The sequence below is a fragment of the Halichondria panicea genome, chromosome 15, assembly GCF_963675165.1.
Source record: "Halichondria panicea chromosome 15, odHalPani1.1, whole genome shotgun sequence".
NCBI classification, from domain to species: domain Eukaryota; kingdom Metazoa; phylum Porifera; class Demospongiae; order Suberitida; family Halichondriidae; genus Halichondria; species Halichondria panicea.
Genome location: NC_087391.1, coordinates 3,524,721 through 3,546,054, shown reverse-complemented (window position 1 = coordinate 3,546,054; position 21,334 = coordinate 3,524,721). Strand labels below are relative to the sequence as shown.

At 39.8% G+C, this 21,334-nt stretch overlaps 3 protein-coding genes across 6 annotated transcripts in view; 2 read left to right on the top strand and 1 right to left on the bottom strand.

Annotated features, from left to right (window-relative positions):
• The first annotated feature begins 6 nt into the window (after positions 1 to 6).
• On the top strand, positions 7 to 4,836 carry LOC135348355 (DNA-binding protein SMUBP-2-like). Its single transcript, XM_064546534.1, has 21 exons — positions 7 to 195; positions 256 to 355; positions 409 to 604; positions 659 to 788; positions 857 to 1,015; positions 1,076 to 1,147; positions 1,205 to 1,333; positions 1,383 to 1,475; positions 1,526 to 1,605; positions 1,710 to 1,761; positions 1,825 to 1,922; positions 1,977 to 2,069; positions 2,136 to 2,225; positions 2,288 to 2,406; positions 2,567 to 2,661; positions 3,044 to 3,176; positions 3,351 to 3,527; positions 3,624 to 3,786; positions 3,836 to 3,968; positions 4,026 to 4,137; positions 4,185 to 4,836. Exons 1-21 carry the CDS (start codon positions 7 to 9, stop codon positions 4,700 to 4,702), a joined length of 2,931 nt encoding a protein of 976 aa, XP_064402604.1. The 3' UTR covers positions 4,703 to 4,836.
• Positions 4,837 to 5,428: 592 nt separating this feature from the next.
• Positions 5,429 to 14,327, bottom strand: LOC135348356 (kinesin-like protein KIF16B). 2 transcript variants are annotated; one of them, XM_064546535.1, is made up of 28 exons: positions 14,162 to 14,327; positions 13,900 to 13,963; positions 13,586 to 13,699; positions 13,057 to 13,173; positions 12,885 to 12,917; positions 12,756 to 12,817; positions 12,553 to 12,668; positions 12,362 to 12,431; positions 12,227 to 12,299; positions 11,962 to 12,029; positions 11,761 to 11,861; positions 11,458 to 11,580; positions 11,239 to 11,336; positions 11,027 to 11,104; positions 10,707 to 10,772; positions 10,591 to 10,650; positions 10,343 to 10,456; positions 10,234 to 10,285; positions 9,933 to 10,067; positions 9,805 to 9,878; positions 9,569 to 9,606; positions 9,060 to 9,500; positions 7,575 to 7,730; positions 6,948 to 7,005; positions 6,696 to 6,887; positions 6,480 to 6,569; positions 6,341 to 6,424; positions 5,429 to 5,669 (listed from the first exon to the last, which is right to left on the bottom strand). In XM_064546535.1, exons 1-28 carry the CDS (start codon positions 14,206 to 14,208, stop codon positions 5,529 to 5,531), a joined length of 2,865 nt encoding a protein of 954 aa, XP_064402605.1. In that variant the 5' UTR covers positions 14,209 to 14,327; the 3' UTR covers positions 5,429 to 5,528. The 2 variants fall into 2 exon arrangements, with proteins under 2 accessions (XP_064402605.1, XP_064402606.1); XM_064546536.1 differs by lacking the exon at positions 5,429 to 5,669 and adding an exon at positions 5,723 to 5,791 and having other exon boundaries at positions 6,338 to 6,424.
• Positions 14,328 to 14,367: 40 nt separating this feature from the next.
• Positions 14,368 to 21,334, top strand: part of LOC135348353 (midasin-like) — a 41,050-nt gene continuing 34,083 nt past the window's right edge. For 2 of the 3 annotated variants that reach the window (XM_064546531.1, XM_064546529.1), the window contains exons 1-7: positions 14,368 to 14,511; positions 14,563 to 14,621; positions 17,685 to 17,724; positions 17,822 to 18,001; positions 18,340 to 18,411; positions 18,467 to 18,526; positions 18,759 to 18,862. In XM_064546531.1, the coding sequence (XP_064402601.1) occupies positions 14,494 to 14,511; positions 14,563 to 14,621; positions 17,685 to 17,724; positions 17,822 to 18,001; positions 18,340 to 18,411; positions 18,467 to 18,526; positions 18,759 to 18,862 (533 nt within the window). In that variant the 5' untranslated portion in view covers positions 14,368 to 14,493. The remainder of the gene's footprint in view (positions 14,512 to 14,562; positions 14,622 to 17,684; positions 17,725 to 17,821; positions 18,002 to 18,339; positions 18,412 to 18,466; positions 18,527 to 18,758; positions 18,863 to 21,334) is intronic. The other variant, XM_064546530.1, reaches the window with a different exon arrangement.

The window sequence follows — 21,334 nt, the reverse complement described above, 5'->3', positions numbered from 1 at the left end:
GGCTACATGTACTTTGATTACTACTCTGTCAAGACTTTTATGTCAGATATAATGGAGTCTTTTATTGATAAAACTTTGCAGCTAATTACTTTAGAGAGAGATGCTGAGACATTGGAGAGCCTGGAAAATGTGTCCAAACAGATGGAATGTCTATCCAAGTTGGAGTCTCATGGGATTTGTCTCTCAAGACTACATGTACATAAAAGTGTCTATTCCTATGCCATGTTGTATCATATCACTCTCTGCACTGACTAGGTTGGCTCCCAACACATAGGACTGTACGGTAGACTTGTGGTCACCCTTGAGCCAAGTTTAGCTGGTCACAAGCAATTGCCATCCACGTCTATCACTTCAGGTTCCTGTAAAGACTGAATGATTATAGTACACTCATTTTTGTGTGTTGTGTAGGGGATATTGTTGGTGTGTATTCCCGTGGAAAACCAGTGTCAGACAATGATCTATCGGGGATAGTGTTGCGCAAAGACAAAATCTCACTAGCAGTGGCATTCGACCAAATTGACAACTCTTTGGACCTGACTGCACACGATGGAGCTCTTGTTGTGATAAAGCTCGCCAATGATGTTACCTACCGTAGGATGAAGAGGTCAGCTTCCATATACTGTTTGGCTATCACTGTTAACTTGTAAAATCACTGCAGAGCTCTTGAAGATCTGAGAACTGGTAAAAGATGTCAGCATCTAGCAAGAGTTCTGTTTGGAGAGCAAGTGTTAAGTCCTCCAGACCCAAGATTTGTCGCAATGTTATCCTGTTCAACTGAAGCGGAACAGGTACAGTGCATGAACTTTTACAACCTACCTTGAAAAAGAATCTTATGATGAAAGACATGAATACACAGTTTTCCTTCATCAACAAAAGTTTAAATGAGAGTCAGAGAATATCAGTTTTGTTTGCGCTTTCCCGGCCTGATGTAGCTGTGATCCATGGCCCTCCAGGCACAGGCAAGACCACCACTTTGGTGGAACTCATTCTACAGTCTGTCAAACTGGGGCAAAAGGTGAGTGCCATCAGCAATAATATATCAGATTAGCTAATATTTATGCCTATATACATGTAGGTGTTGGCATGTGCCCCTTCCAATATTGCTGTTGATAACATGGTAGAGCGCCTAGCACAAGGGAATGCCAGGGTAAGCGTGAGGATTAAACTTTCTGGTATGTATCTACAAAGTATATCCTGATTGAAGGTGGTAAGACTTGGTCACCCTGCCAGACTATCTGAATCGATACAGAGACTGTCACTAGATGCATTGCTACACAGTGTAGACTCTGCTCAAATCATTATGGATGTCCGCAAGGACATCAAAAAAGCTCTTGTAAGTCCTTTTACCTGCCTGCGTGTGCTTATTTTAATGCCTTAAATAGACAAGCCTTCATCAAAGTCGTGGTTCAGCTGATAGAAGCAAATGGAGAGGTGAACTAAAAATCTTGCGGAAAGAGCTACAAAACAGGGAACAGGTTCTGTATATTCCTTTTGTTGACTTTCCGTATTTAATTTTTTCGTGTAGAGAGCTATTAAGGATTTGCTAAAAGGTGCTGATGTGATCTTGTCCACAACTACAGGGGCCTCACTGGAAGGTCCTTTGAAGTAGGCTTTCTATGCCTTTTTTATGCTGTATTTTCGAGGCTATATAATTATAATATATACGTTGATCGTTATGATTTAATTATTATGTATCTATAAATATATAGACATCTTCCTAAAACCCATTTTGGACTGACTGTCATTGATGAGTGTGCCCAGGTTAGTTATCGTTGCCATGTAAATGTAACTATGTACGCCTGCTTTCAACACCTACATGTATAGGCAGTGGAGGCTGGTTGCTGGATTCCTCTTCTTCACTCCCCTAAGTGTGTGTTAGCAGGGGACCATAAGCAGCTGCCACCCACCATCCTTTCCAAAGAGTAAGTGCTAGCCAATTCATTGCTTGCAGCTGATTAGGTAGTCTTTTGATGCAGAGCCGCTGAGAATGGCTTGTCCCTCAGTTTGATGGAGAGAGTAATTGAGCTCTACCAAGACAATATCACTACCGTGCTCACCGTCCAGTACAGGTGTGGTCAGAATTATTTACTGATTATAGGTATTTATTAAAATGTGTTTCTGCTTTTCTGTTTCAGAATGCACAAGCACATAATGTCTTGTTCTTCAAAATTCTTCTACAAAGACAAGTTACAACCACATTTTTCTGTCTCCGAACATACTCTAAGGTTGGTTCCTCATTACAAAGGTGTGAGTAGCTTATATGGCCATATTCTTTTCATTTTTACAGTGATCTAGACGGGGTGTATGCTGACCAGCTGACTAACATCCCCCTAGTATTCATAGACACCGCAGGCTGTCACATGACAGAATTAGAAACACAAGATGAGCAGTCCAAGGGAAATGAAGGTGTGTCCTGATTGAGTTGATATTTGAGGTAGAAAGTGATGACTTGATATCATGTACTACATTGTAGTAGTACGTATATTATACTTTTATCGAGTACAAAAATTAATTGTGATTGTGCATGTACAGTACGTGTACATACATGGTATGTTTTCTCTCTCAGGTGAGGCCGATCTGGTGGTGCATCATCTGAAGGCCCTGGTTGGTGCTGGACTCTCCTCCACTCAGTTGGCCGTCATTGCTCCATATAGTCTACAAGTATGTATAATTATAATTATATACATATTATAGTTACACATCAGGGTTTATTTCAGTGCAAGTTAGCTGGTTAATTTACACTCACTTGGAGCAAGTCTACTTGCATTGTCGATCACCTGCTTGATATTTACAATAACCCGCTTATTATTTAGAACCCACATTTTCACCTACGTGTGCAAAATCCTGAAAGAAACCCTGCACATGTTGCTGTACCCTGCACATTTAATTGTAATACGTGTACAGTGCTTCAGTATAATATTATATTCACTTTCTTATCTGTCACTATCCCCAGGAGTACAATTGTTTATAATTATTGCTTAGTCACATTTTCAGTTGCGTGCTACTATTATTATATTTGCAAAGATAACTTGTCTGCCAACAGGTTGAACTGATAAGAAAGCGGTTGGTGTTTATTGGTAACCCAATGTCTTCCATTGAGGTGCACACAGTGGATGGTTTCCAAGGTCGAGAAAAGGAGGTAGTGGTCATCTCGTTCACTCGCTCCAACAATAAAGGTAGTTTTTACCGAAAGTGATTATATAGCCTACGTAAATTACTGTAAGCTTAATGTCCTTAAATTACCTATTACTTAATTGTTGGACTGTCAACTTTTTAAAGTGCACGTCCTCACAATTGCACGATATGGGAGACGTAACTCCTTGCATATTTAGTACCATGTGTTTCAACAGGTGAGTATGGGTTTCTGCGTGAAAGCAGACGGACCAATGTGGCTGTCACTAGAGCTAGACGCCACCTCGTGCTCATTGGAGACTCTAGCACCATATCACAGGAGTGCTTCATCAAAGAGCTAGTAGACTACTGTCACCAGCACGGGGAAGTATGGAGTGCTCAAGAATACATAAATGGTATTATATTATAATGTCCGTTGTAGTAAATTGTTGGTACATGCCACTCAAACTCCATGTACATACATTTTGCTGAATTTTTTGCCCCATGCATAGACCCCAGTTTTGAGAGTGGGAGCTACCATACACCTCCCTCACCGAAAAGCAAGCCACATAGCATGGATCCAAGCTCTTCACTTAAAAGAACAAGTAAAGACAAACATCATTCTAAAGCAAACAATACAGTAACATCCAGCCTGTCTAGCACCGTCAAATGGGGGTAAGTGACCTCACCTGCTCGCTGGTTATTTATAATGTGAACACTATAGGAACAGTGTTCCAAACCAGCTGACAGAGACTACTTCTTTTGAGATCATGCTCTCAGAGTTTTGCGATGGACCCACAACTATACTGACATTCTCAAGTTCTTTGACGGGCAATGAACGCAGAATCATCCATGAAGTTAGTCTTTAATACGCCTGACAACATTTACAATGACTATTGATTGATTGATCGTAGATAAGTGAGAGAATGGGCTTGCTTCATGAGAGTAGAGGAGAAGGAAGTGAGAGGTTTATTGAAGTGCAGAAAAAGAGATCCCAGTATTCTTCTCCAGTTTCTGTTATTGAAGGTAAATTTTACAATTCGTCAATCAGCTGAACGTTTGTATAATTTTAGAGATCACCGCTGCTGAAACTGACTCCTGTAAAACTGTTGCCAATATAAAAGCCGGCACAACAGGTGATAGACTTGTACGGACTGATGTCAGCGATTGTTTAGAAATCAGCAACGTCACTAACGCATCATCTACAGCATCATCTAACCAGAGGAAAACTAGTGTTAAAAAAAAGCCAGAACAGAAAGTGATAACAAAAAACTCTAGTGAAGATCTTGATTCACTAATTTCAGAAATGAGTAAACTGGACTCAACGTGTGCTCATTCCAAGTGTAAAAAAAGTATCAAACTGTTCAGTGTAAAGTGTCGTCACTGCTCTCGGAGGCATTGTGTGGAGCATAGCCTGCCTGAAGTGCATGGATGTGGAGATGCCGCGAAGAGAAGTGCCAGAATGTCAGCAAGCAGCAAGTCTATAAGAAGTAGTACCTCAAGCAATGTTGACAGAGCTAGACTGCAGAAGAAACTTCACAGCAAAATCGATAAGATGTCAAAAAAAGGCAATCCACGTACACTATCATAATTTACTGCTGTTGTGGAATACACTCCTCGCTCAATTGTATGGATATAATTATTTATGTTCACATAATTTCATTCTGTGCTTTGCAGCTCACTTGGAATTGTTCTGGTGAATTATTAAGTATACATGTAAAGAAATGCTACCTTAAGGTTACAGGTAGTAATTTCTGTTTTGGGTACTAATTTTGGCGGATTTGTAGCAAATTCAAAAAGAGATGTACAAGTATGATTTAAGGTTGAATGGAAAGTTGGAGTCAGATACAGATGAAAAAAGGGCTAGCTTGCTTAGCATAATTATACTCGTACATGCATTTTTCTTAACAAAATTAGCGTGGACTTAAGTTTACAAATTCGCTAACATTGTAAATTAAGTCTGTGCTAGAACGCATTTTAAAAAATTGTTTTTTCAACCACGATGTTCAACTTTGAATGATATTCAACTACAAGAGCACTGTAGATAAGCTGTGGGCAGTGACCAAGAAAGATCTACCAAATTAATTTTAAATACATATACTTGTGAATACGTTTCGATGAGTTTGAATGTGGTCTAGGAGTGCAAGCTCTCTGCACCAGAACGTAATTAACCGATGTCCTTTAACATCGTAGTATGCACCGAAGTAATTAACCGCTTATTATTAAGTCAAAATATTGTACTATCAGAAGTAAGGGATTTATCACGAATCAATGTCTTGGATCTAGATCTACATGCAAACCTCCCGATATACTTAAATAAAAGTAATGTGGTAATTAATACAAAAATGGTTGGTTGTACAATTACAGCAAAGTATCATGCGTGAACAAAGTATATAAACAAACAAGAATATTATTGGTCATAATATAATATATGATCCATCGTCAAAAAAAGGGTTAAGTTTTAATAGTCTTCTTTTCGATAATCGTCTGCCCACTGGGTCGTATAGTGGACATTCTGCGAGGTTCATGCAGATAGCCAACAAGGATTGAAGGTACACCTACACGTATGAAACAGAAACGGGTCTACCAAAAAATAATGTACAGTGTGACTGTCTGGACAGTGGAATTAAAAAAACAAAACATTGGGGAACATGCAGATAGCCAACAAGGATTGAAGGTATATATATACACCTACACGTATGAAACAGAAATGGGTCTCTACCAGAAAATAATGTACAGTGTGACTGTCTTGGACAGTGGAATTAACATACATAAAAACAAAACATTGGGGAACATGCAGCTTTTTAGCCCTTAGAGCGGTGGTCTTAGTTGAGAGATTTAAATTTGATGCCACGGTTTCATAAGGAAATCCTATTACGAATAAACCTGGGAAATTTGCTAACATACTTACTGTTTCTCTAGTTTATACAAGTTATAAATCATTATAGCTTTGTATGACATAATTATGTCTCAGGCTGATTAAGGATGGTCCGTTCTAGCTGGGAGGTTATGCTAAAGCTGAAGCCATATTCTTGAGAGTTATTGGTGTTAAGAGAGGTTCCACTGCATGTACATGTTGTGTATCTACTTGCCTCACTCCCTACCCTTAAAATTTATGCATAATTGTTCACCAATCTATTATTAACACACACATGCATGCATATACATGCATGCATGCTTAGGTCAGAGTACACCTATACTGTACAACCATGTAAATGTATACACTCACCTTCAACTCTTTCCGTCTTTGCTCAACAAAAGCTGGTTTCTTCGCTCCTATCCACTTTGATGGAGGAAGCTTTAAACTCGAAAGCTAAAATACAAGTCAGAATTACTATAGTACAGTTACAGTAATGTAATATTGATACCTCAGGATACTTTGATTTAAGGGTATCATGAAGTCCGCTGAACTGGTTGTATGATCTGAAAATCTCCCAATTTTCTTTACCTAGCTCAATCTGGGGTAAAACAATCAATTGGCAAAACGTCTTAGCTTTGGTTCAGTCACTATAAAATATTAATAGTGGGTATATGATAATTGTTCTACATAGCTAATAGTCAGTGGTACAATAAGGATGTTTTACCTTAACAATGAAGACATGATACGATCCAAATCCATTTCCCCTCAAGGCGACATCTGGGATGTCAATGATGAGTGCTGTTGAAAGTGACCGCATTGAACTTGAACGGCCTCTCTTGAAGCAGTTACGTGGAATCTTGGGGGAATCAAACTCTCCAAATGCGTGAGATCTCCTTCGAACACTCCGTTCGAAATCCTGTTCAAAGGTACGGGGTAAAGAGCATACTTGCACGTACAGGAAATGTTCACCACTCACTTTCTTTTGCAATTCAAACTCCAGTTCACCCACTTTTCGCTTAAGTTCATCCTTTTCACTACGAAAGAGAAACTGCTAAACAGCATGCATGCACACATTACTTGCATAATTATAACTATACAGTGCAACTATAACTACGTACATGTACAGTGGAACCTCCAATAACAGACCCTCCTTTTAGAGGAAAATCTCTCACAATACAGTTATGGCACAGGATTGAAATCACAATTACACAAAAGTAACCACCCAGAATCGCGAGCAGACCTTCTTGATTCCGGACGGCGGACAAGCTTCGTGCTCCCAACTGACTCACTCTATGCAAAACCGCCTCTTATTACGGACAACCAGAAAACCACACACACATTTTATGTCCAATAATTAATTATGGTAGATTATCTAATGTTATTGTTGATTAATGGCATAAATATTCTTTGATTTCAGTACATGTATGTAAGTTCCTTAGCTTCTTGAATTACAGAAATAGGGTCCACACCATGTACTATAATTATGATATAATATAGCTATAAATAGTGTTTTGTCTCTGCATGCTCCCAAACTGTCCTTTATTCGGAGGTTCCACTGTATAATTATACATAATGTGTAGATACTACATGCATACACACCTACCTATCATCAACAAAAACATTTCTCTCATCAACTACAGCTGTAGGCACAAAGACACCACCAGTGGCTCCAGGAGAATTCATTTCTTCAGCACTGTTCTCAGAGCCAAAATCAAGCTCATCATCAGACTTAACCCCACTAGCACTTGAGACGTTCAAGCTGGAATGAAAAGTACATGTAAACGTCCACGTAGGAGTACCTATGAACGAACTGAGGCTACTAAATGTGACAATGCAACACTTTCGCATTATTGTTCATTTATATATTACTGACTGTATAGGGCTCAATATGTAATATCAAGAGTTCCTCTTGGTAATATCTATCTATATTGAAAACCGGGTACAAGGCCAAACATTTAGAGCTAAAGTGTATACTATATACATCTATACATGTACATGCATTGACTGACACATACATATTAAATTTATGCAACAAGCATGCAACATCAAATATATACATACATGTGTTCTAGTGTTCAAAGGAAACAGTCTCATCAACGCTTGATGTCTGTTCTAGGATAGATCGAACTTGTTATAGCTAGTACTATTAAGTTTTTAAAGTCTTTTTTATGCACGTTTCTGAGCTAGCTAGCTAGCTATTTAATAGGTGCACAGTGAAAATCTTGCATCATGTTGCATGCACAATAACAGAGGAGAGGTATAAATAACACATCTGCTGACAAGTTGTCCTAGCATACTACATTTTGTTCTGCCATCAGGTGATATTGGTCGGACACTAAATTACCCATGCAATGTCCTTAGTAATTTCTAAGGAGGGTTTAGGGAAGGTAAAGTATATATGCTTAGATCATAAAATGGAAGCCTAGTGGTCTTGTCACTCTGCTACATAGCTATAAATATCTAGGCCTCCTCTTGTGCAATGAACAAAGACACATGGCTGTTATGAGATCATTATTTTAGTGTGCATGCGCATCACAACTATATGACCTTTGGCCTAGGACAATATGACTAAGTAAGTAGCTAAATGGCCGGTCAAATAGGCTAATTACTCGGAAATTGACTGATGACTGACTGCTTTTTATACCTCTGACAGAGGAGGCTGGACACGCATCATCCGTAGTCATTAATGGTCATCAATAAATCACATGAATACGTTTAACCGAGCCTTTTCGATCCAGCTGAGTCAGTCATTTTATAACTCTTCCATTGCATTCTTGCTAGTCTATCTCTCTTATATATCTCCTGTTAGTTTATGAGTCGTAGTAGTTTAACACTATGATTGCTATACCTGTTACATCAAGACAGGAGTAAAAAAACAAAGGCAAGTGCACAATAACTCGGAGTTAGTTTCTGGCTCATTGCTTCTACTCAGTTTCTAGTTTCATTGGACTATTAGTATGGAGTGCTAAAATTGTTTGCAATCTTTTGGCTTAGCTGGATACCTCTACAGGACTTTCAGGCAAAAGTAGGGGGTGGGCGGTTCGAAGGTTAACTACGGTACATGTAAATTATTGGCTGATTCATTCACCTGTATAGAGATTGTTCAGGTAACCCTTTTGCTTTCTCTTTCTCAGTATGAATGTTGATGAAAGTGTCAGTGTAGCTTGATCCCGGCTGGAGACCTTCAGATTTAAAAGCGTTGATGATTGGAGTACTTGTTCCCTTCTCAAACACTTCATCTTCTTCATCGCCAATTCGTTGGTAACTAAGGACATCTTTCTCCTCCTCTCCCACTACCACACGCTTAGAAACGTCCATCCCTATGCTTTGCATCATGTTGTATCCATCAATGTCAGTGACTGATAAAGTGGAGGTATCACTGCTTCTACTGGTTTGCTGCTGCTTAAGCTGGTCCAATTGCTCATAGAGGGCAGCTTTCTCTTCCTCGTTTTTTCTCATTAATTCTTCTCTAAGCGTGTCCATTCTTTCTGAGTATTCTTTCTCCAGTCTCTCCCGTTCTGATTCTTTGCTGTAGTACATGGTAGACATACCTTCAATTAATAACACTAGCAGACGAACATACGTACATGTACATACCTTAAAGTTGATAGGTTTAACGTAGAAGACTTTATCATCTGTGAAACATATAATTATATATTTGTATGTGGACTACATTGTACGGTATAGGTACATCCTACTGTAACAGCGGGTATGAGCAAACAGAGGTTTTATCACATGCAGGTCAGATAATTATGTCCGGCTTTGAAAAAAAAACGGAGACAGCTTAGCAGATCGAGGATTGGTATAAACATGAACAACACAGAGTGACTTACAGCATCTACTACCGGGGCCTGAGAAAGATTGTTGAAACGAAACATAGTCGACTGACCAAACTGAACAATGTCACCTACAGAACAAACATTGTTTATAAAACAGTTACATAATTATCGACGCCTCTAACCATGAAATAGCTGCCGCTTGTCCGCCACCTCCTGTGTGTTGACATAGCAGTGTCCATCCTGTCTAGTGAGATCCACCCTCTGATCATTGCAGCTGACCACACAGTGATGTGGCTGGATGTCAGTGGAACTCAACACTGTAAATTAAGGATATAAATGTCAACGAATTAAATACAACACTAACGAAGACGCATTACAGCAGTATCGACAGTCATGTGCTGCATATGTTTCAGGCAGACGTTCAGACTTGAGCGATTTGTGTTGGGGCGGAATGATATTTACATGTAGTGGGACAGTATTTACCGATGTCACGGAGTGTTGTACACTCTTTTGATCCAATAGTTGTTTCTCCTTCCTGGGGATTGAATATAACACAATTAACCTTTATTAATGTCGGTTAGATTACACTAACCTGCAGCTGATAGATAAAGAACCCCATTGCTGACAATTCATCCAGTGCTAGGAAGTGAGGTCTCTCAGTAGCTACAGTTGTCTTGACACCCTCAGTGTGCAGCTGTAGGTTCTCCTATTAAAAAGTTAATAAAGGTTAGCAGAACATCTCAATATAGCTAGCTAGCTCAGTTGAATGCTACATGACTATGCAAAACGCTACTGAAAATGTAAAGGTGTCAAAGTACATTGTTGTGCATTAACTCGAACCTCCATTATCTGACTCATGCCGTCCCACTTGCCAGCCCATGACTTGGTCAACACAGCTACCTAAGAGTGTATGTAAACGATCAGCAATGTCCAACTAAATGCTAGTACCATCGCACCTGCTCCTCTTTTTTGTGTATGGACTCAGTCAACAGGTCACTCCCACTTCTCTCGCGAGTCTCCTCCTGTGCAGAGTACAGTTTGGAAGTCTTAATTTAGACTATTATGTAATACGTACAGTTTAGAACATCGTACATGCATGCGAACAGCAGCTCCAAAACTCTTAGTTGGGAAGCTCGAGAATGATAGAGTGGACCCAGAAAATAAACTATAATGCTTGTTGGATCCATTGCCCAAACATGTGTACATGCACATAAGTCCGATCATTACTGTGTGATCTATAAGCACACACGTACTATAATATAATTATTATGCTTACAAAGTTCCCTGATGAGATAACTTTTTTCAGCCGCTTGATCTCAGCTCTCAACTCTCTGATCAGTCTTACATTGACGTCCTATCATGTTTGATGCATTGCATTACAACACTTACTCAATGTACAGCAACAATAATTATAGGCACTAAAATTGGCATGGGAGAATACACTTTCACTATGAAACAATACACACAGAAGACTGACAAACACGCTACCTCATTAACAACAGGTTTGTTGACGATGTTTTTAGCTCTGCTTGCATAACGAAGTGTGCTCAAACTCTCCCCATAGCAGATCTCAGCAGGAGAAATAGCTGAAGCGTGTGTGTGTTGAGCAGCGACGCATGAGTACAACACAACACACACTCAGGGTGCCAGTTTTACATGAATTAATCAGACACGTACACTAGCTCTAGCAGAACAGCATACACTCACTGGCAATCATAATGGTCTTTGAGTTCCCTCCCAGGCTATCCTTGAGCAACCAAGTGAGTATTGAGTCTCTGTAGGGAACATATGGGTTCTTCTTCTGCCGACTTGACCCACTGGACATATCAGCTGCACAGGATATTTCCATGTACTTGTACATTCTCAACCAGTGCGCAGACTACAAACTAAGCTTGTATATACACACCACCTTTAACAGTAATTATGACTTCCTAATAATACAATGCACCATAGTGGAGCGTACAAGTCAGTTGAAATGGTACATCCATATACTAACAATACTGTACACACCTAATGCAGAAATGACATTTCCAAGACAAGCAAGAGATTTGTTGATGTTTCCACCCTCTTTGAGTCTGAGACCCTCAGCACCTGTAGCACTGACACGCTCGCTGCAAAGATAATAAATCTATGAATCTACTATCATCACATGTTCAGCGTAAAGGGGTCACATCCACTATGAATCCACATCCACTATGAATCTTCACATACCTTCCAGCTAGGTCTACTAGATGGATCTTGCTGACAGTTTCACAAGGGAGGTCCGAGCTGTAAACGGCCTGGAAAAAATTAATGGTAATTTACAAATAGTACTTACACCTCAGTATAATTACGATGGTGCAAGTAAAAACAATTATCACATGTGCAGAATGAATTCTCTCAAAGTGATTATAGGTAATAAAATACAAAATTAACACAATATTCTGTGAGTTGCACCAAATTGTATTACAACGTAACAGTAAACTGCATCATGTACCTGAGTGAAGACTAGTGTGAAGATAGCATGGGACCTGCTGCTAACATCATTCATCTTGGTGGCAGCTGTAGCCCTGCAGCAGAAAGAACACTCCATGAATTAAGACACAAAGGGTCAAAACGAATTATTCGTTACCTGTGTGCATTACCCCTCCTCATTAAGGACTGAATTGCTTCATAGTCAGACACTAGATGTTTGCTGAGACCTGCATGTACGTACATGTAGTAGGTGTGCACGAGAAACGGTCTTGAACATAATAATATTCACAATCGTTAAAATACCATTCACACCACAACAACATGCACGTTTATACACACACAGCATACTTTCAACATATGGTCCATCCTTTGGGTGCTCCCTGACCTTGAGATTGTGCTGCTGTGGACCACCCACGCTAGTTTCCAGGAGGTCATGCACCCTCTCATTGTAGATCTCCATATAACTACATTTTAATGCAGACGTAAGTGATATACACTGCAGCTAACAGTGCATGGATTGCTACATGCATGTATGTTAATTCAAACATTACCTGGCCTCCACTCGATACGATACCTTCTTTTTATGACCAGCTTCTGTTCTCGCAAATAGGTTCTAGAAATTATAGGGAAGAGTGCATTCAGAAAATCAGACGTGTATAGAATATTTTGAGCAGGCTTACCTGACAAATTCTTGGAATCAGCCCAGGCAATTCCTGTACAACATATAAGTTACATGTGTGTAATATACTACTATATAATAATACGATCATTAACACCGCTACATGCATGGCGATAGCACCTTACATACAATGAGCATAATTTTTATGTTCCCTGCAAATTAATTTGACTAACCTCTGAGCCCATCATGGTGAAAGTCTTGCCTGATCCAGTTTGTCCATATGCAAACATACACGCATTGTAGCCTTGGAATGCAGACTCCAATACAGACTTGCCAAGGTTGTGGTACACCTATGTACATGTATGGCAAAAGTTAGATCGTTCGTATATGTTTCTTTGTTGTTTGTTATTTTCAGTTTTCAGTAACTAAGTATACCAGTGGCAGATCCAGGGGAGATCCCAAGGGTGCAAAGGAACCACCTTTGATCAGAATGTTAGAATTGATTTTTAGCAATCTACAGTCATTTACAGTTAAAATTATTTCACCTATGCATATAGTAATATCATGCACTCTAGAATGACAGAAGCTAGCTACAAGCAGTGGCTGCTTCTATACTTATTTCTACACTGATCGCGTTGCAAACTCTGCAATATATGGGGATTTCCCACATCCATGTGGGCGAAACCTCAACATTCATGCTCTGCGTGGGGAAACTACTCGCCCTATAATTTATGGATCCGCCACTGTATACCATGCACCAACCTGTTCTTGAGTGATGAAGTGGGTGTCCTTGTCGTCCACTGACCAGAAAGAGTGGTCATACTTGAACTCCTTAGAGTCATCTCTGGTTTCCCCAACTACCACGCCGTCCACCGTCTAGGAAAACGATGCATGCACACAGTAAGAAGCAATACTTTTTTCACTACGAGTACCAGTGGAATACTGGTTTGAGTTTGAGTCACGCAAACATAATTGGCTAGCACAAGTACATGTATTTTTCAACCGTAGGAAAACAATGTACGTACAAGCTGCTACACTTTTGGTGCAAAGTAATCACATGTAGCTAGCTGCAGTACCTTAAACAGGGTAGTAGACTTGTCCTTCATTTCCACCACAATAGCTGACTGGTTGTCGATCTCCCTGATATTTACAATCCACTCAAACATTGTGTGACAGATACATAATAGACATACGTGATCTAGTTTAAGGCTAGTTAAGCTATGAACTATAAAATGTACTTCTGGGCCAGGGCCTAGGGATAAAACATAGATACTGCACTGAGAGTAGTATACAGCTACAGAAAGGCAGTTGCTAGCCTATTATTAAAGGGCCACTTACCTCCTGTTTAGAGGTCTTACTCTCACTGCAACCTGTACATTACTCATTTTGCAGTTTAATGTTGCTTAGAACTTGATCCTCAGCGAGTTCGCAGTGTCTGTCTACGTACATATAATACGGACGTGTTTAATACATGTACGTACTACTAGACAGTGTGATGATGTGGGTACGGGTACGTACGATGACATGTTGTGACCTTTCATTTGTCGCAGCCCCTCCTTCGGATTATGAATCCCTTCATTTTCCACGTGGTCTAGATCCTAGTGTGACCACGTGGACTAAAAAGTGTTCTATCTACATTTGTAAACGTTGTCTGAAAGAGATGAATTAATATGGAAGATAAGGTGGAAGTAAGTTCATATACATAAATATGATGCATACCTTGATTATATCCAACACAGACGTTATCAGATCTAGAGTTAATCATATCCTGCTCTGGACAGAAACAGCAACATGAAAGGTGCATTTAATATCAACACCAACATATTAAATTTGACTTTGAGTACCCCAGCGAGTTCGCAGTGTCTTCATGTACTGTGTAATGTATATGTAGTTGGGTGTGGCCCGACCTTCCCTGACGGGAGGTCGTGTTTCAAACTTATGTCAGGATTTGTCTTGCTGGATTATGTAACACGCTGATAGCAGCTATGAATATTATCATGCCTCGAGGCGTAGCCGCACGAGGGATACGGTAAAGCTGACTGTGTGTGTGTGTGTCTGTTCCAACTGTAACTGCTCAACGGTTGTAATGCGACGAAAACTAACAGCTTCTATAGGCTTCTAGCCACGTTCTCTTGGATTTTGATTTATGGATTAGCAAACTAAAGCTTCTTTCTCGAGTTATGGCAAGTTTGACTCACATTGAAGGCTTTTGCAGTCTCTTCAGAATCTTTCATAGCATCATCTGTTCGCACAAACTTTCTATTCAACATATGAGTTAGCCTTGCACTAAAGTGCTAGCTTTTTGTTAGCTACAACACTCAGAAAATATCTGTTAAAACAGCTAGCTAGCAGTAGCCATTTGTGAAATTGATCTCTTTGGACACACCCTTTAATTATTTCGTGTATGTAATGCGCATGCAGATAAGAGTAAGTGTTGAACTGCTAGTACAGCTGTTTGCATAGACCTTGCAAAATACTAAATCCTTATCATTACCACAAAACCACCATACAATGTTGCTATGCTAACAACATGTAGCCTGAGCAATGATGGCTTCCAGAACTTGTATGAATGTACTGTACTTTTTGAAGTATAACATTTTCACAAAAATGGGTAATCTGCGAGATCCTCGAAAATTACCAGCTATAAGGTGGTATCAATGGTAGATGCTCTTATCTACTCTTGGTGGTATGGAAACTCACATACAAATTATGGTGAGGATTTGAAGTGGAGAATGGGCTGGGACTATAGCTTGCATATACCAGCAGATATACCTGTATAGCTACTAATCTGTCCACTGCATGTATGGAAAGCAGTGTGAACAGCATGCAAGTCTCATCATAAAGCGGTAATTGGTAGATCCCCACTGTTCATGAGTTCCCATAGTCTAGTTCTAATTGTTTGCATAGCAACATTGTATGGTGGTTTGTGGTAATGCTTTAGTATTTTGCAAGGTCTATGCAAACAGCTGTAACAGCAATTTCCTGCTCCTTCGGCATCACTTGATAGTAATCAGTACTGGTTAGTTATGTTAGCAACACTTTCCAGAAACCGCACATGCTGTGATTGCACAGTTCAGTGCTACAAACCACAGACCACAGTTTGTTTACTTAACAGCACTCTAATAGTGATGACGCATGTCAAGGCAAATGCGGTTCCACAATTACTACAGCAGTTCAACACTTCACTCTTACTCTTATCTACTCTTGCTTCTAGTCATGTCATGCGGTGCTTTCATTAGCTTTGTGGTTACAGCCAGATTGCATGTTTTACTACAATGGAGGTTGGACATGGGTCATAATGTTTTACGGAGGAAATTTGTGTGCATGGAGTGATATACGGAAACTTGCAGAGAACAGTAGCTATCCAGCTAAGCCAAAAGACTGCATCCGATTTTAGCACTCCATAAGTAGTAGTAAATGATGCTAAAAATACCCAGTGAAACTAGAAACTGAGTAGCATAGTCATACTAGAAGCAATGAAGCAATTAGTCTCGCGAGCAGACTTGTCCTAGAGGGAACGTCTGGTCACTATTGCAGCAATTCCATGGCACTGAGGAATGTAGTCACACGTGCAAGATATTTGTTAATTACATTTAACCAAATTCACATGTAGAAAATATTTTCATTCGCAGCTAGCTAGCTCTTGCTTGGTCTGAGCTCCTTGTAACTGAGTTCATTCGCAGCCAGGTATGGTTCAACACTAAAATTAGCCTTTGCTAGAGTCAATAATCCTTCTTTTCACGTTCATTTTATGCTATAATAGGAAAATATACGGGGTGTTACCGCCCACTATGACGTGGGCAAATCTGATTGGCACTGCCAACATTCTGGCAGGGGTCCACGGAATTGCTGCAATAGTGACCAGACGTTCCCTCCCTCCCACGTCTGCTCGCGAGACTATGAAGCAATGAGCCAGAAACTTAGATTAGTCACAATTAAACTTCCGAGTTGTTGCTGCACTTGCCTTTTTTTTATTCCTTGTCTTGATAGCAATCGTAGTGTTAAACTAAAGTGTATTCATGTGATTATTGACGACTACCTTCACCTGCAGTTCAAGCAGCAACCACGAAAATATATGAGTAAAGCCTGACTCGTGATTAATGTTACAAGTACTTCCGCTCTAGACATTGTAGATGCAATAACTCTAGCTGAAAACCGCTGTACAGCTCTTTTTCTGACTCTTGTTAGTGTAGCTAATTTACTCATTATGTTGAATCGAAACTTTGTGCAAACAGATGATTCCTTGAACGATTCTGAAGAGACTAATTATAACTTAGTTTTAGAGTGCAAATCCACAAATCAAGAACGTGGCTAGAAGCCTATAGAAACTGTTAGTTTTTATCGAGCAGTTACAGCTGGACACACACAGTCAGCTTAAGTCGCCATAATAATTTATCTCTCGAGGCATAATAATAAACAAAAGTAAGTAACAAACAAGAAGTTATTTACCTTAAGGTGAATTATTTTCACAGGTAAGATTAATTTGTCTGATTTCACTGTTTTGCTGGTATTTAAATTAACTGCTCAAATTGTAAAATTAGTTGTTTCTAAGTTCTCGCAAGCGGTTTTAATTGCATTTTCCAATTATCTGCGAGTACACATTTTTGCGATTTTACTCTTATTTGCAGGAATAGTAGAAATTAATATCCATGAAAATTCTTAAAAGAGGCCTGTTCGTTCATCTTCGTTTATGTACATGCATCAGAGAGCAATTATACAAATCCACATTCCCTCTTTGTTTATAAATGTACGGGAATGAATCTTTCTTTAGAAATGCATGGTCAAATCTACATTCTTTGCGAATGTTGCTGTGCTGTAGCAAAACCTAGCCTATTATTTTTATTTATACTTCAATTTATAGGGAAAGACGACTTATATTAACCAAAGACGATGTAAACGAGGTAATTCTGATAATAAAATTAATATTCACACAATAATAATAATTATAAGATTTTTAAAGGTAATAATTGCTTAACTTATCTTGTGCATGTCTTGTAGTTCCCAGAGTGTGTCCAGCAGTTGCTGTGTGATCTCTCAGTGGTAGTGGAGAGTGCGGATTCGTGTGTTGTATTGGAGGGGCCTAGTGGATGCGGCAAGACGACGCTGATACAGGCACTTGCACAGCTGCAGCAACACGAGCTAATGGTTGTTCATTTAGGAGAGCAGATTGACTCCAAGGTATGTACCTGCATGTGATTGTAATTTTTTAGGAAACTGCACCGAATTTATAGTTACATAGGGATTTAGATTAATTCTCCCTGGGACTGACTGTGATGTACATGCATGTACATGTAGCGCTATGTTGCAAATATTTCCCCATTGAAGTAGTGCGGCTGTGGTTTATAGTAGCAGCAAAAATTATTATGTGTTCGACAATCATCGCATTGAAAAACTGTTATTCTATTCACAAGACATACATTATAATTATAATACATGCAACCACAGCCCTCGCTGAAGATTTTGCACCTCAGGTGACAGTGCTAAACCCATAACTAGTAGTATCTGAATTCACGTAGGTTCTTCTCGGTACATTCACCTCTACCTCGTATCCTGGGGAGTTTGTGTGGAAGCCCGGTCCTTTAACTAAGGTTTGATGGTCCGGTCCCTTCCTCTATGTATGTATGTATGTATGTATGTCCTCAGGCTGTTGAAAGTGGCCTGTGGCTGTTGATGGAAGACATTGATCTGGCTACGCCTGATGTGGTCAGTTTTGTTCCTAGCAGCCATTAAACAAAATAAAGAACATTTGTTGCTCTGCTAGTCATGGTTTATATCCAGTACTAGTGTATGCATGCTTGCTCCATGACTGGCCCCTCTCCTTTAATGTAACGCTGTCTGCATCTGTTAATTAAGTATTGTGAAAATTAATTAGTAAAGCTGTTGATAAAAAAATCAATGGTAGGTATCATGGTATAATCTGTGCCATTCACTTCAGCTTGGTCTCTTGCTGCCGCTCATCAAAACTAGGGAGTTAATGATTCCTGGGTACACACGACCTATCATAGCAGCTCCAGGCTTCAAGTTGTTGCTCACTCAAAGGTTGGTAGCTAGCTAATATAGAAGTTTATACCTTTTGCCTAGACCATGTGCATAATTATGTGTTACAAATACCGTATAGCGGGTATATTTCGAGGGTAAAAATTTTCGCGGAAATGCCTTTAGAAAGGTTTTCGCGGATTTAATTTTCGTGGAATAGCGCTCTTTTTGCAGCATGCATGCATGCAATATTAAATTCGCGGTTATAAATGTGCGGTTCTGCCTAGGCCGCGAAAACCACGAACATTTATACCCTCGAAATATACCCGGTATACGGTACATAGTGTGCATATACTGCAGTTCATGTTGAACAGTTTCATCTTTTGTGTATGTGCATGCATGGAAGTCTTACGTACTATAATTATAATGCACTGTTACACTGAGCGGTTGCAAATATGGCGTATAGCGCTTAAATTCATTGGAATGGCCTCTAAAATCATTTCGTTAAATACACGAGTTGATTGCTTACCGGAAACACTAGCTCCCCGGCCACGCCTTCAATCGTTGCACCTTACATCAGATAACTGTAATTAATCAATTTTCGTGTAGGATTGTAGCACCCACGAAAACAGTGAACATTTTTTAATCCCCTCGAAAATGTCTCGCTATACCGTATATGCCTCAGTGCTTGCGCCTGATTGATTATATACTGCATGACTATACTATAAGGCGATGAAACACAACAGTTGTCTTTGCGACTGAACAGACCTACTTTTGTGAAGGTCATTTTACCCATGTTCATTAACACACCAGCCATGATCTGGCCTAGCCTCCTTCGCAGCCTCTCCTTTTTCTGTTCTTTGTCATAGTTCAATAAGATAAAATACGGGACTAATTGGAGAAACAAAGAAAGAAAGAAGGAAGAGACAAAGAAAAAGGAGAGCCTGTCTTGCTAAGTCGCGTGACGGTAGACGAGTGGTAGACGAGTGAAAATGAACGTGGGAAATCACTAGCTGGGCGGAGCCTGACAGAGCAAATAGCTACAGCATGCCTACGCATTGCAAACTCTAACATAAAAGCTGTTAGCATCGTAGATAGTAAACCAAGATCTTTAGTCTTTACGAGGTAAGCCCTCGGTCGTAGACGAGGGCTTACCTAGTAAAGACTAAAGATCTAGATCTAGATCTAAATTTAGCTCAGTTTTTTTCCTGAGTTCAGAACAGACCCACTTGACTAGTAGATATAATTATGCCTCGGTGCGCATGCGCAAGCGAGGTATACGGTAGTGTGTTTGTGTGTCTGTGTGTGTGTCTGTCTGTCTGTGTAGACTGCTACAGCTGCTCAAGGATGAATCAAGTGCAAGTAAGAGTTTCTATAGGCTTCTAGTCATGTTTACTTGGATTTTAATTCGTGGATTTGCAAAATAATGCTTCATTCTCGAGTTATGCCTAGTTTTGCTTACTTGGAATGCCATTGCAGCCTTTTCAGAAGAGCACGTAGCCAAACTTGTTTACCGAGTGTTGCTACTCTACTTAGTAGTTAGCTCTGCACTAGAACGCTAGCTATTGGTAGCTGCAAGAGTGAGAAGAGAGCTGCAAGGCTCTGCTAATGCAGCCATTAATTTTAGACTTGAACTTTTGGCATCGATCGTTTTTAACAACAATCATGGTTGATCATTACCCACTCCTTGAGTTTGCATGCAGCAAAATTAATTGTTCATCATGTCATGTGTATAAAAGCTATTAGACTCTAGTAGCTTTATGTTATGTAGCTTTGGCATCTCCACCGAGGCATCAGCACCCGCGGTGCTTTCATTATTACAGCAGTATAGTCTACTCTACTCTAGTCTTTCATACTTCCTCTACTGACTAAAGGTCTCACGAAGGCTGACTCTACTGTACTGTTCATAACAGATTCATTATGTTCCTGGTAAATACGCTCCAAGTACTGTGTGGGAGGACAGTTATTGAGGTTTTCTCTCGCCCACACTTGTTAAATTTTGTCTACGTCAGTAGGGGATCACGCGACTTAGCAAGGCAGACTCTCCTTTTTCTTTGTCGCTTCCTTCTTTCTTTCTTTGTTCCTCCAATTTTCTCTTCTGTGATAAAGAACAGAAAAAGGAGAGGCTGCGAAGGAGGCTAGATCCGGCCTCTACTACCTCATTGTGGCTGCTCGTATTTCCTCTCTTAACATCACATTTTTGGTAACATGTCTATCCTCTTTTAATTTTAAATAATTATTGCTAATTATGGTGGCACCTAGCTGTAGCATTATGGCACAAATTACCTCCTACGCAGCTAGGCGTGGAAGAGAGGAAATAAGTCCTGCTACTGACTGTTTTGCGCATGGCATATACAAACTTATTGGATAGATTGCATGAACACTGAGTTAAGTTAGCTAGCTATTATAGACAGATGAATTGGCTTAAGTCCTATATATTACTAGATCACCACTTCAGTCTGTTTTAACGTTATTGTTTTACTGAATTGTACGTTGTTATTCTGGGTTTGTCACTATATAGTTAGCGCTTACGTA

Coding starts and splice junctions, on each gene's coding strand:
- LOC135348355 (XM_064546534.1), top strand. CDS start 7: ATGTACTTTGATTACTACTCTGTCAAGACTTTTATGTCAGATATAATG. Junction 1,016..1,075: donor CTGTCAAACTGGGGCAAAAG/GTGAGTGCCATC, acceptor ATATACATGTAG/GTGTTGGCATGTGCCCCTTC. Junction 2,070..2,135: donor GTGCTCACCGTCCAGTACAG/GTGTGGTCAGAA, acceptor TTTCTGTTTCAG/AATGCACAAGCACATAATGT.
- LOC135348356 (XM_064546535.1), bottom strand. CDS start 14,208: ATGAGTAATGTACAGGTTGCAGTGAGAGTAAGACCTCTAAACAGGAG. Junction 12,030..12,226: donor TCACACTAGTCTTCACTCAG/GTACATGATGCA, acceptor AATTTTTTCCAG/GCCGTTTACAGCTCGGACCT. Junction 11,581..11,760: donor AAATGTCATTTCTGCATTAG/GTGTGTACAGTA, acceptor TATCCTGTGCAG/CTGATATGTCCAGTGGGTCA.